Genomic DNA, 14,515 nt, shown 5'->3' with positions numbered 1-14,515 from the left:
CCATACGCAGATACCTGTATATCTGCATGCTGCATTAAGAAGCAAAAGCTGTAAACAAGGGTTAATATCAAACAGCATCTTATTTTTTTTAATTTTCAATTTTAGTTTCCGAACAGTCCAACAGTCCAACTCACTTATTATCCAAATCTTCATCTAATTTAATGGTTTTAAGTTTAACAGTATTCACATACCTATATGTGTAAAATAAGAAACTGTTCTCACTTTTCATTTCTTATGACATCGTTAAATTATTGAAAAAAAACTAACTTAACTATAGGTAGGTAGTTCACAAAAGCAAATATTTTTCAAACAAAAGGAGGGAGTGGTATTTGAAGAAAGTGATAACCAATATCATTTGTCTTGAAATTTTTCACAATGTTTATGTTTATACGATTACAATCTCTCATATTTCAGTGCAGATAGCTTGTGGTCTTAATTTATTATCAATAAAATTTTTCAAACCATGAATAATAAAAACAAAGAAAATATATAGGTATTTAAAAAATTATACTATTAAAACGTAATAGGGAGAGATGAGAGATTCATCGAGTACCTATTGAATCCTATAATTGGAACATGGAGGAGAGTGACGTGATGGCCTTCCAATGTCTTGGGTAAAATTTGTAAAGAAAGAATGAATACAATCCCCTTCGGTCCACATTCCCAATGAACCGCCGATCCAAGAACTGCAAAAAATTATGTAACGTTTCTTTTGTGATATTTTCGATGGTATTGACATCGAAAGTCAACTTAATTTGGGAATAAAACGACCTCGATGACTTCCTTCCCCCTCCGAATTTTAAAGAACAACATACAAAAAATATTGTGCTATGTCGTGATTTTTTTTTAAAACTTTGATCTATGCATACGGCTTTTCTTTTTTTCTTCTACAATTTCAAGCTTTTTAGAAAAATAAAATGAAATGAAAAACTTTAGTTAGAATTCTCATCACAAAACGAAATGGATCATTAATAATTAAGAAGCATAGTAAAGTATTAAATTTGTGATACTTTTGAAAAATTATGTAATAATAAATATAATTAGTAGCCTAGGTACCTAAACTCCCTTTTCAAGGGAATTCCTTCTCCTCAACAATGTTGTTCCTCTGCGCCCCCTTCTAAAAACAATCAACTATTGAAAATTTATTTATCATTTAAGTTTTGGGAAAATATAAAGAAATATTTTTTATGACACGGAAGTTTTCAAAAAATGTACTTCCATTTTCATGCATTTTTCTCATCTTGAGAGGATTAAACAGAGAAGAAAACATTTTTTAAGGGACCAAGAAACGTTTTTAAGGTAGCTTACCTAGTCGAGACGAGTGATTCTGATACAAAGAAAATGAAATTTTGAAAAAATCTGATTACGTCACCTTTTTTATGTGAGCTTATTTTGGAAAATGATGACGTAAAAATTGAAAAGTTTTGAAATCATTTTCATCAACATCAACTATTGTTTAATTTTTTCAGGTGGTAGAAGGGGACGTGCAGTAAATAACCTAAAGTAATGAAGACTTTGGAACTGAAATATTAACTTATCGTAAAATCTAGGAATATTGTCGAGAAATCTCGTTGTTTTTTCATGATAAGGAACCATTTTTAAGAAAATGAAAAATGATGCCTATTCAAATACATCTATAGAAAATAAAGACTTCTTTTTAATGTACAGTAAGTATTCTATTCTTACACGTACCTATGTTATCTTTTAGCAAATTTAAAAATAAGCGAATAACCCAATGTTTCAGCACTAATCCAATATATTTTTTATAAGTAAGTCGCCAGGTCGCCTGTAAGTATATTTTTGTTTTGTATTCCATCAAACATCATTAATTTCACGTTGATGTTTCCTCCCTACAGTCCCTATACGTATAGGTACCTACGTATAAATAAACAGGTTCTCCATGTTTGCGGATTCACGTTGAACTCCCGATTTCAGCACTTATGCTTGTCTGAATATAATTGCACAGATACCTATTCCTTCTCATGTGCAATGTGCATACAATATTTTGCTATACACTCGCATTATTTTGCTATTGTACGTTTACGTACTGATGTGTACGATCTCGTGGTTTAAATGTACTATATCTTTAACGGTGCGATTTGCTTTGACCGCTGAGGAAGTGGGGTAAAATGACGCGTCCGAGAGAAGGTATTCTTGTTTTTACGGTAGTTGATAAGATACATTTACACAATACAAGTCAAAATCACCTGCAAGTGTACAAAATGTACAGTTCATCCATTCGTCGGTGATGGAAATGAAATGAGAGAAAAATGGTTCCTATCCAAGTATCCATTTACTAAATGGGTACCTATTAAAGTATTTCAAATCGGAAGGAAGATGACCTATTCCATGCGTCTTTAAAAAAGCTCACACTGATTTCCCAATTTCTTGTAATACAGAAGATCATTGCTTCTCGATGATACCTACAATTCAATTATTATGGTTCACACGTGTAAATATCATTCACCCTCTAGCCACCTGATCTGTTTCGGTACGCTACACATTACACCTTGGCCTTGATAATTTCATGCTCATAGGTACCTAGTATAAAAGTTGGAAACTCTCAAGTCTCCGATCATACCACAGGGCTTCTCATTTCTACAGACTGTGAGAACGAAATCGAAATACGTCACCATATATGGACTGAATGTACCTAATACCGGTACCCATTACTATGTACTATAGTATGTACTATGTACATTACATATACATATAGAGCAATGAGACATCATTGTACAGACCACACAGCACAGACACGTTCGCCAACAGGTTAAAAATCCGCGTGGTATGTCAAAAACGTCAAATTACCAATCGTAGGTACATTTGGCGGGTGCGCTGAAACAATATGAAATTAGAACAGAAGTAATTTTTCGACACTACGACTACGAGACGACAGACGACATGGCTCATGGCTGGGATCTGCTCTATGGTCTACGGTTTCACTCGCAGTCGTGGAAACCAAAATGTTAATGAAAACGTGTGCCATTGCAGTCGAATAGATTATCTAGGCGTGTGTAATTTTCAACGATTCATGCGGTAAGCGACATACAGCGGTATGGCAATGGCAACTACCCGTATATGAAACCTATGAAATATACCATATGTTTTTTTTTTCATTTCAAGTAGGTATTGGATGTGGTGAACATTTCCACAGTAGTACAGTAAGACTTCGTGTATCGCTAATTCGCTAGCTGAGATGTGTATCATTGTGGTACCAACAAACCAGAAATATTTTCAATGTGTTCATTCTATATCGATAGATAATTCTATGAACTGTTTAGTTAATTTTTTTTTCACGCACCCATTGATCATCGAAAATTGATGCTAAAATTGAATTTCAGTACTTTCGTATGCAACAAACTATCCTTCTACCAGAATGTGTTTACCTCATCGACATGAGTGAGCTGATTGACCCATTCCAAAAGATGGAGCTGCGTTTTTGCGCAGGAGTGAAATTTGAATCCATTTTCAAAACACTGGTGACAATACATATTAGGATTTTTTTACTGTGACGAAAGCAATGGAATGTTTTTGAATGCAGGATTGCAGGATTAATACTTAACAATGAAATAACTTCGAAATTCGAATGATAAATACCTACTTATATAACTATAGTTTTTTCTTTTTCTTCGAGCAAAAATAATTTTTTCAACGTTAGCCAAAAAAATACAAATGAAAAATGTGTTTTTTTCCTGATTACTTTATTGAAGTAATGAGTATAATGCACAGATGGTTTGCATTAAAAAAACAATAAAAAACAAGGATATTTGGGTGACTGGAATAAATACAGAATATAACAAATAACACATAGATCACATTCAAAGATCTAGCAGATGTAATATACCGAACATGATCATTATAATTAATATAAAATATACTATAAATATATCAACGATCGTAACAGTTAAACAGATTTATTCTTTTTTGTAGAAATAAATTCTCAACACCTATACTTGATATGACGTAACACACTGGAACACAGAACATTCTTCATACAAGAACAAGATGATATTTCTCGAGCTCCGTTGTCTCATCAGTCATCACCAATGTAAATATGATTTCGTTCAAGACCATCGGCTCCATCTTAGACGACTTCTTCCATCAAACCTTTCACAATTTTATCAAATTTTCTGAAATTAAATCAATAACATACTAGAATGAACGTACGGTTACGATATTTACGTACCTTGATAACTATCTAATATGGGTATGTACTTACGGAGATTTAATCATACTTCCAGGTACGTAGAAAGGACAACAAGCGGCATCAGCGTATGCATTATGCAAAGTTCTGAACATCTAGTAAAAATTGTGAAGTTTTGTAGTAAAAATAATAGATGTTCAGTAACAATAAATCTATTATAATTGTTACTCACCGATCTGATTTCGTTATCACGTAACATATTCGTGGGATCGACAGCAATTATGAATTTTATTTTGGTATTCGTTACGTAGCCATATCTGGAACAAAAACGATTGCGAGAACAAAGCTATTAGCTCCGTTGAGATTATTTTAAAAGAAATCGTAACAAAACGAACAATTTATAGTCTTCTGCGGCATATAATTGTCCTAAGTATAGTTCTCTAACGTCGTTTGTTGGCTTGCCAGCAGAGGATAGCTTTTCTTCGATGAAATCTAATGCTGTGTGCATTTTGTAACGAAATTGAAGATCCAATTCCGGATTCAAGCAAACGAAATACTTGAGTGAATTCTAAAATTATAAGAGAAAATTAATGAGGATGAATTTTGTAAGGATTAAGACTAATTTGTTTAGTGTTACATACCTCTTTCCCGAGCACTGCGATTGCTACGGCCATGATGACGAGTAGTTGAAGTTATTGATACACTTCTACTGTTGAAATAATTTTCATTCTATTGCTAAAATCATAAAATGAATGAAGATCCGCAGTAATTTTGAATTTTGGCTTCAAAGGACTCAACTTTTTTATGGTTTTTCTCCCTGCTGATGACGTCATACTATTTATCACTGATAAAAGTGATAAGGACTTCGGCTATAACCGGAGGTTCTCGGCATTGTTCGGTACGTCTTCATCCACACAAAATTTAAAATTTTTATTTTTTATTATTCTTTAATTTTTGTATCTATTTAATTCAATCGAATACTTTTCAACTATTCGTATTCAATTCTTAACTATTCATCGAAGAAATAACTTCCATTTGGAATCTGAATCTGCAACGTTAGTTTAGTTGTACTTGTACCTACTTGTATTCTTTTATTTCAAAAGTTCAAAACATATTGATGAATAAAAACAATGTACCTACTTCATTTGTATTTCATTAAAATATTAACGAAGCTTACTTCTATCAATATAAAACGGCTACAAAGTAAAACAAACTTGAATATGAAGTCGAAAGCTTTTTTTTTGACGCATCAAAATATAATAAATAACATGGTCTTGAACGAACTTGAACCTGAACCTCTCAACAGTCTCAACCTTGATCAATTGATCATATGATTTTTAGGGAGGGGCGTTGGGTGAAGCTAGGTGAAGCTAAAAATGAACTGAAATGTCATGTGAAGTATTGAAATTTGAAATGCAATTTTTTGGACCCTCAGAACAGTCTGTAGAGACAAAGAGTAGGCGTCACTGAGGCGACTTTTGAGGAATTCAATCCTCCAACCTCCAATGCAATGTTAGCTTTCTCCAGGGTCAAAAAAGTATAATTTTAAGCCATTTTTCGTGTGCTTTGACGCAAATCAGCATGCAGTCACTTCCAATCGATCGATCGGTCAAGAGGTTAAAGGTCAAAACTTGGCCCCTGCAGAAGTGCAGAGAGAAGGTGTTAGTGAGTACAGAAGTGCTTCTAAGGAGGTTCTACGATCTATCCCATTTAAGCACCTCCCAAAATCAAAACGTACAGTTTCACTTTTCAAGTTATTTTTTTTTTTTACTTTCTTGACCAGTAGGCCAGGTCAAAACATGGCACCTCCACCTACAATGGACAGCACAGTGAAACATGGCTCTTATACTTCTTAATTTCAGGTAAGAGTACCTGATCCTCAAACTTCTGCAATTCCATTTTTTCTTGATATGGCAATTTAAAATTTAAAATTAAAAAAACTCGAAAAAAACAACATAAAAAGGAATTACAACAAAGAGAAATATATCTTTATTACGTGTACACATTTCAGAAAACAACAACACATGTAATATCATCTATTACACATTATGTATTATAACCAATGAAGAAAAAAAAAGAAAAAAAAAAGAAAAAAAAGAACCCAAATCAAAAGCTCACATAAAATCCGCAAAAGAAAACAAAACACTTCTCGAAATAACGTTATTATAATATAAAAGTTACACGTAAACATTTGTATTATAAATAAGAACAAGTCTCAAATTTTTGTAATGAAAATTTAGAAATTTTACAAATACCATACATTTTGTTAAAAATAAACAAGTAATGTTTAATAATAATATAGCATACATTTAAAAAACAAACTGCATTTAAATACAACATGAATTTGACGAATTTTGCAAAATTTGCTTATAGAGAATCAAACTCGTGTAAAGGCATGAATTTTTTTTCTTATTTTTCTATGCTGAACGCAAAATAAATTAACATTCTCTAAGCTTTCCAAAAAAAAAAACTTCCAAACGGCTAATTCGATTCTACTTTCGGTATCATTTTACTTTTTTAGAGGGCAAGATTTTCCGAGCTAGAAACATTTGCTGACAATGTGACTTGATTTATTTAATTATCAACGTAGACTAAATACAACGTAGAGTACCAAAGCGAGGGAAAATTTACAAATAAAATTTCACATTTACTAAAAAAGACGAGAGTAGAATAACAAATAGGACAACAGCGGTGATTGGCTAAAGCGCGAAAACAAAAAAAGCACGAGACGAATTTTCCCTCCATTTGAAAAAAAAACAACACAATTATTGGTAAAAAAGCAGCTACATGTGAAATGTTTCCTGTTACTCGTTCGCGGCCTCGAGTAACATATTAGATTTCGGTCTCATAAGCCATCGATTTATTGACATAGATTTTTAAAATTTCATCATTTCCGTACATATTCGACTATTTCTACTACTTCGTTAATATCACAGAACTGTTTAAACGTTAACTTAATAACAAAAAAAAAAAAATCGTATTCGGATTATTTTCTCAATATCTTGGCATTATTAATGCGCTGATAATAAATGTATATATATAATATGTATACACAATCGATAAGACAAAAAAATCTATACGTCATTTTACATAACAATTTTCTCTTCTTTTTTTTGGAAAACTATTCGCGAGATACAACCTTTCACATATTTTTCCTCCTTTAAAAAAAAAATTACAAGTAACAACGTTATTTACACACGTAATTTCGAAAAATACCAAACAACAAACTGCAATATAACATTTTATATCAGCATTTAATGACTGACAAAATTAAAAAATAAACAAAAAATAATAATAATAAACGAAAAACAAAAAAAAAACAACACGTTTGCCCGATTGTTATATCGTAGACTAGGTATACAGAGAAAATAGAAAGGATAAAAGATTTTACCACGGTTTTCGGTTACCAAATTTAATACAATCAGCTGTCAATTTTTCTTTATAAATGCGAATACAATGTTGCCATATACGCGACCGATTAATTAATTAGATAATTTTTCTTCATTATGGTAGTAAGAAAAAGAAATCGTCTATGGACGATGCCGCGGTCGCGCATAATTTTGGTCAACTTTCTGTACATATTCGCTTCGCCGCCATCGCGTACAATACTCGGGTAACTTCAATATTTCGCATATTCGTATTTTTTGACGAGAAAAAAAAAATTTAAAAAGTAAAAATGGATAATTTTCCTTCGGATATGCTAATTATAACGCACCCACACACGCGCACTAACACGCACACACACTTCGTATATATTTAGCTATATAACTTAAGAGAAAAAAAAACACGATAAACATACTAAAAACGTTAAAAATATTGACGAAAACTGCGAAAATGCTTAAAAAGAAAACATTTTGTTAAAGATTCAGTCTTGATGCTCATTAAACGATAGATACCTAGGTATTTTTTTTTATCCTCCTTTAAAATTGTTATCATTCTTTCGTCACGAAATACACGTTCGAGCCACACTTCGAACGTGTTTTTTAAAAAAATATTCTCTTCGGTACCTATGAATTTTATTTTTTCGCAGAATTCGTGTCGATGATAAAATTTTTTTTCTTTAAATTATTTAAGCATTTGAAATCACAACTATGTACATTATAATACACACTTTTTCTCGTTATATAGTAATAATAATAAAAAAGAACACCGTTCAAACCATTCGTATCTATCAAAATTCTCAACGAATGTGTCCTTAAATTGGCATCGAGTCGAACAAATAACACGAATACACCAGTAAGTTATACCGACTCGTTGAAAAAAAGAAACCAAACAAAACCTAAACGAAATAAAAATAAATAAAAAAAACCTACGGCGTTAATAAGCGTGAACGGTGCGTATGGCAGTTTTTTTCTATAATATTTTCAAAATTTTTTGTATTTCCCCCCTATTTTTATATTATTATACATAAAATACACGTAAAGTAAATCGAATAACTTAATAAAAAGGAACCAGATAAAAATAATTAATATGGAGATTTTTTTCCTTTCATCATCACGTCCTCGGTGGTTCGTTGGTCGGTTGCTATAACCATTCGACGAGAGAAATAACCTCATAATTACTACATTTACGCCTAAATGACGTCAAAATGGTCGAATTTTTAAAAATAAACCACCTTTGATGATAGTATATGACGGATTTCTTGTTTCCTATACTCTTTTGTTCGTTATCGATCAACATTCTTGTTCAAATTTGCTCTATATGATCATCACAACATCTTAAATTTGATTAATTACAAACACAACCTTTTGAGAAAATTCCAATACTTGCCAGAGGCGAATTTGGTCAACTTAATGTGGGTTTTCTCAAGAGAGCTAGAGATTCTAGTTTTTAAGAGCTCTTTCTGATTTATGTACTTAATTATCATTATTATTATTATTTTTCAATTAAAATTCTATCTGTTCCTTTGTATGTACTTGTAATTTCATTGAATGTCAGCCAAAAACATCAACACATTAAAGATTATTTTTTACTGATTTCCACCATTCTTATTTTTTCATTGATCAAGAGCTTACTAAGGAAATAGCCAAGTCAAAGTGTAGGACGTGTAGAGGAAGAAGGCTCGTTGATTTTTTTTCGAAATCGAATCGACGGGTTGAGATTTATTGTAGTTTAAAAATTTGACCAAATTAATGTAGGTAATTTTTTTTTCTTTTTTCTTCTTTTTTTGATAATTGGATTTACGAGTATTTTGTTGTATCTGAGCACAAAAAAAATTATTATTTCAACAGAACAAGGAATTTTAGGAGGAGAAACATGGCAGTTGAATTTGAAATTATCATTAATCCATCTTGAAAAAACAGAAAAGCAACAGGGTGAATAATCTGACGTGATTTCATATTAAAAAGCAAGTAATTTTTTTCCTATAAGGTAAATTTTCAAATTTAAAAAAATGATCAGATGTAGTATTTTATGTTCTTGATTGCTGATTTACAAAAATAAAATGAAACAGTAGATGTGTCTAATGCGGTCAGGAGAAGGCGACAGTTGTGAACGCACAAAAAACATTCATTTCGTCTTTACATTTCAAGCATTATTTAGGTTCCTAATTGAAAAAAAAAATTAAAAGCAAACATTTGTCATATTTGACCATGGCCAAAAAAAATGTTAAAACCTTTCCTTCTCTACGTTGAAAAAAAATATCTGACAATCCAGAACAATTATGGTGAAAATTCATCAATTTTTTTCCCTGATTGAACTTTTCATGCTCTCCAACAAAAGCATTTGAAAACTTCAAACACATTTTGATTTTATTTAAAAAAAAAAAAAATACCAAGCTCTTTCTCCCACACAATTTCTCAAATTCTCCGACAAGCGACTTCCACCTCTGGCAGTAATTACTGAAATATTTTCAATGATTGAAGAATTCCATTCACACACACCAAAAACACCACAGATTGCAAAATCACATTTCCACGTCCACACATTTCGATCGACTTTTGATACAAATCCAAAACAGAGAAAAATTAATCGAATATTAACACGTGCAACTAAGAAAACAACAAAATACGTGCATTAATAGAGCTCTTCAGTTACTTTAATAATTTCTATGAAGACTCGAATACGAAAATTAGACCATCGTAGTTTCAAATACACAGTCGAATTTCGAAGTGGATCGGCCACATCTCTCAAAATTCCACAATCGCTAAAAATCCTCTTTTCATTTTTCATCGTCAGTATCGCTTATACTCGTAAGCATACTCCACACATCTGTTATCCAACCAATACAACATTCATCATTCCACAATATTCTACAAATTCACCACATATTTAAACTCTTCGTCGTACACAATCCAGGTAAATGCGGCGTAAACCCGAAATTAAGATTTAAAAAAGGGGAGGAAATGCTTAAATGGCACAAAATTTCAACCTCATCTTTTCTAACATCATCATTTGTGACCCGTGCTACAAAAAGGGACTTCTGGACCAAAAAAGTGTTTTTCGTTTTTTTTTTTTTGGTAATTCTTATAAAAGAAAAAGACGTTCTTTCGAATGACGCAACCCTCAACTGCACATTGCTTATAAACACGAAAATTCAAAAAATTTAATGCTGTCCAGAGGTCTCTTTTCGTAGCACAGGTCACATTTGTTCAATCCAATCCGACATAAACGAAATCCGTCATATAACTAAAAAAAAACAAAAAACAAATACATACACGAATCCGTCCACGCAATATTTCCCTGCATTCAAAACCCAAAACGAAGCCTACAAAACAAAAACAGTCAGTCATTTTCAAATCTCTAAAAAGCATGTCATGAAAACCTAAAATAATGGAAAATATTCGTTTCAATAACGAAAACATAGTTTCAATATTCGTCCAACAACAACAAAAAAAAAATCATAAAATGTTAGTAACTTGTTTCTAAGAACAATTTAAGCAAAAAAAAAACATAAGGAAAGAAGTCTTAAAACGATCGTGTTCGTTTTAACCCCGTTAAATCTGTTCCTATATTTGCGAAAAAAAATTAATTAAAAAAAGAAAAACAAAAAAAGACGCGTTAAAAAAACCTAATAATCGAAAGTCAAATAAAGATGTGTTCGCAAAGCAAGGAAACATTCGTTCAAGTACTCGTCACGAGAGATTACTTGTCTATTTAAGATACATACAGTATACTGAGTCTAAAATTTAAAAATTCTAATAATAAAAATAGTAACCGCGAAGTAGTAACTACAGATTTAGTTTTGGTGATTAAATTCTACATAAGAAAAAATTAAACACACGAACGCCTTTAAAATTAAATCGGCGCAATACACAAACATGGCATTACCACGTGCAGCTCTCGAATTAGAAAAAAAAACTTACGATTAAATTGAGAAATGATACAAAAAGAACATGTATATGATAGTCACACATGTAAAAGCGATTCTCTGGTACTTTTGTGCCAACAGATAATAATTGGGGGGGAGAAAAAAACACCAATTTAAATTTGCACAAATCGTAGAAACCTCTCGAGGATTCATTAATAACAGTATCGCCTTCACATATCGAAAATACAAAGGTATACACGAATATTCGGCAAAAAAAAAAATTATAAATCATTAAACATAATATTTGCATTATTCAAAGGAGGAGAAGGAGGAGGAAAAAAAACGAAAATATATAATATTCGATTAATAAAAATGATAAAACGTCCTTTCACGACCGATGAACGAAACAGCCAAAATTATAATATAATTTTCAACCGATTTTCGGTTCGTTAAAGTATCTTTAAACTATTCATTTTTTTTTTTTCATATTTTCAATTTAATTATATCCATAAGTATTATAAATCGTCGTGTATAATTATATCGATTATAATTAATTATTGTTATGCTTTTATAAAACAAAAAAACACAAGGAAGGCACATTTGAAAAATGATAATATTAACGATTCGAAGAAGAATTAACTAAAATACGAGAGTTGTTCGGTGTAATTTTTACCATAACTTATTTTTTCTCTTTCCATTCGAAGTAGATTTTCGAGTACCAGAAAAAAATATGAAAAAATAAAGGAAAACTTAAAACATTCCAATATTATAATGATCGCAGCGGTATTAAAAATGATCAAATTCACGTACAAATCGTTCAAATTTCTCCCATGTAGTTGATTAAAAAAAAAAGATTACTCATGACTCGAAACAAAAACAGAAAAAAAAACAGCTACAAACATACACCTATTTACACGAAATCAAAAATACTAAACATATATTTTTGTAAATCGAATTTCCAAAAAGAAAAGAACTAAAACACAAAATCGACTAACCACCCCGACATATTAAAACGAGAAAAAAAAGTAAAGAAAAATCAAACATCGGACATTTCAACAGCAACGTTATAAATCACACACGTAACAATATTGTCGTTTCATTTGATCATTCAAAATTATTATATTAAAAAAAAAAAATAAAATAACCCAAAATTCTGAGTACACATACCAAGCGAATACAAAAATCACTTCATTTTCGTCTCGTTTCTTATTTTCATTTTTTATCTTAAATTCAATCACATATAATAAATCACGTACAAGTTATTCGAGACGAAAAAATGCACCATTATGTAAATTTACAATACGACTTCGCATGTTTTCCCACCTTCATCCCGGATTAGTTTCGCTTTAGTTGCTGTCTAGTGTCGAAATTATAATCATATTAGATATACATCGAACGAAATAGAGAGAGAGAGAGACAGAGAAAGAGAAAAATCAAACAAAAACGAAACCAAATTTTAAAAAAAATAAAATAATCGATAGTAAATATTAATAATTAATTCTAGCTAATCGTAATAATAAATAAATATTAAATAAAACAGAAAAAAAACATCTAACAACGTAGTTAAACCGATTTAAATGTATAAGTCACCAATATAATATGAAATTAATTCGTTAACAGTGAAGGAGGAATGGGGGGGGGGCGGGAGGAGGTTCGCGGGGGAGGATCAGGGAGGTAATAAGAATAAAGGGAAAAGGGAGGGCGGACGCACGGTGTAAATAGTATATAGTATATAAAGAGAAAAACAAGAACAAAAAATTAACCACTAACAGGTAATTATAATTTTATATATAAACAAAAGGCGTAAAGTAATACGGGGTAACTGTCAGACCACAATATGCAAATATGAAAATATAACGCGGACACTAGGTGCCGTCAATACTTATTTTTCTTTTCTTGACTTCGCAATATACATGAGAACGAAAACACGAATTTCCAACAAACGCTTTTCCTAACATATCTTCCATTTGAACATTGGAACAATTTCTTTATCCTTCGCATATTCGTATGTACATTACGTGGTAGTGGTAATAGTGATGGTGTCTGCGAATCACGAGTGTAATTGTATCTTCTTTTCTTTTTTTACCGGCAATTTCTTTCCCTTTTTTTTTCGTTCTTTTCAAATGCATATATAATTCTTTTATTTTCCTTTAAAATCTTCGATTTTATTTTTCATTTCTTGTTTCAGGAAATAGTTAGTATATTACATTTATTTGCGCGCATCTGATCTGCGAAATTGTAAATTAAAATATTTAATATTAATTATTCACGTGGTTGAATCTTTTTTTTTGTTTCAAAAATTAGGCCTTAATTTTAAATGAAGTGAGTAGTGAGTACGTAGTATTTTTTTTATAAAATAATAAAATCCCACAAATAGTAAAAAATAACTCAAAATACAAGATGAATTGAAATAGTGAAGAATTAGAAAATCAACATTCACGAAAAACATTTTTATGATTAGGTTCTTTGCGACTGCGGTTCATTAAAACAGCGTCAATTTTCAAAGTTCGAATTACTCTTTTGGGTCGAAGGGAATCGAAGAGTACAACAACCTGAAAAACAGTCTTTCAAAAGAGCACTGCTGTATATAAGAGAGAATTAAAAAAATTGAAGCGAAAATTCGAAAAATGCAGGCCTTCTGTAGGAGTAGTACCATCTTCAAAATTTTGTAAAACATTGGTTGCTGTATTCCTTTGATTTCATTCCATCTTCATTCTCAGAAAATACACCCTCAAGATTTAAGAGTATTTTTCGGATTCATTTCTGTTTCTTTCGAATCTCAAAATACATTTTCGACATTAAAAAGTGTTTTTCGGACTCTCGAGTAAGCACAAAAACTTTCCGCTGCCCCCCACCCCCACCCAAGTAATCAAGTCAATATTTTGGGAGCTACTTTCATAAAACGAACGTCGAACAAAATAGAAATCATACTCGAAACGCGTCAGCTTTTCTAGAGACGAAATCAGTAAAAATAGATGAAGGTCCAGCAAAAAATTAAATCTCACATTCGCATTCAACATGTTTCACTCGTTTACAGAGTGCTAAATATTACATTTTTCAAAGAAAATTGAACTGTTTGCTAAAACTTCACTAGTGCTTTTCAACTTTGGGTATTCTTAGTT

The 14,515-nt window shown here is 31.3% G+C and overlaps 2 protein-coding genes across 7 annotated transcripts in view; both read right to left on the bottom strand.

The window, feature by feature from the left end:
* Positions 1-3,682: 3,682 nt before the first annotated feature.
* LOC135840774 (trafficking protein particle complex subunit 2-like protein) lies at positions 3,683-4,986 on the bottom strand. The gene is made up of 5 exons (XM_065357448.1): positions 4,786-4,986; positions 4,540-4,712; positions 4,377-4,461; positions 4,220-4,299; positions 3,683-4,130 (listed from the first exon to the last, which is right to left on the bottom strand). Exons 1-5 carry the CDS (start codon positions 4,816-4,818, stop codon positions 4,085-4,087), a joined length of 417 nt encoding a protein of 138 aa, XP_065213520.1. The 5' UTR covers positions 4,819-4,986; the 3' UTR covers positions 3,683-4,084.
* Positions 4,987-6,110: 1,124 nt separating this feature from the next.
* Larp4B (La-related protein 4B) overlaps positions 6,111-14,515 on the bottom strand; it is a 48,427-nt gene continuing 40,022 nt past the window's right edge. For all 6 annotated transcript variants that reach the window (XM_065358376.1, XM_065358377.1, XM_065358379.1 and 3 more), the window contains exon 14: positions 6,111-13,621. The gene's annotated coding sequence lies outside the window, so the exon portion shown is untranslated. The remainder of the gene's footprint in view (positions 13,622-14,515) is intronic.

The sequence above is a fragment of the Planococcus citri genome, chromosome 3 (assembly GCF_950023065.1).
Source record: "Planococcus citri chromosome 3, ihPlaCitr1.1, whole genome shotgun sequence".
In the NCBI taxonomy this organism is placed as follows: domain Eukaryota; kingdom Metazoa; phylum Arthropoda; class Insecta; order Hemiptera; family Pseudococcidae; genus Planococcus; species Planococcus citri.
This window is presented reverse-complemented; position numbering and strand designations above follow the sequence as displayed.

What these genes read in the sequence shown, in the direction of transcription:
- LOC135840774 (XM_065357448.1), bottom strand. Translation starts at nt 4,818, where the DNA reads ATGGCCGTAGCAATCGCAGTGCTCGGGAAAGAG. An exon ending in TCGCAGTGCTCGGGAAAGAG is followed by an intron (nt 4,713 to 4,785) that starts GTATGTAACACT and finishes TTATAATTTTAG; the next exon opens with AATTCACTCAAGTATTTCGT. An exon ending in GGAAGTATGATTAAATCTCC is followed by an intron (nt 4,131 to 4,219) that starts GTAAGTACATAC and finishes ATTTAATTTCAG; the next exon opens with AAAATTTGATAAAATTGTGA.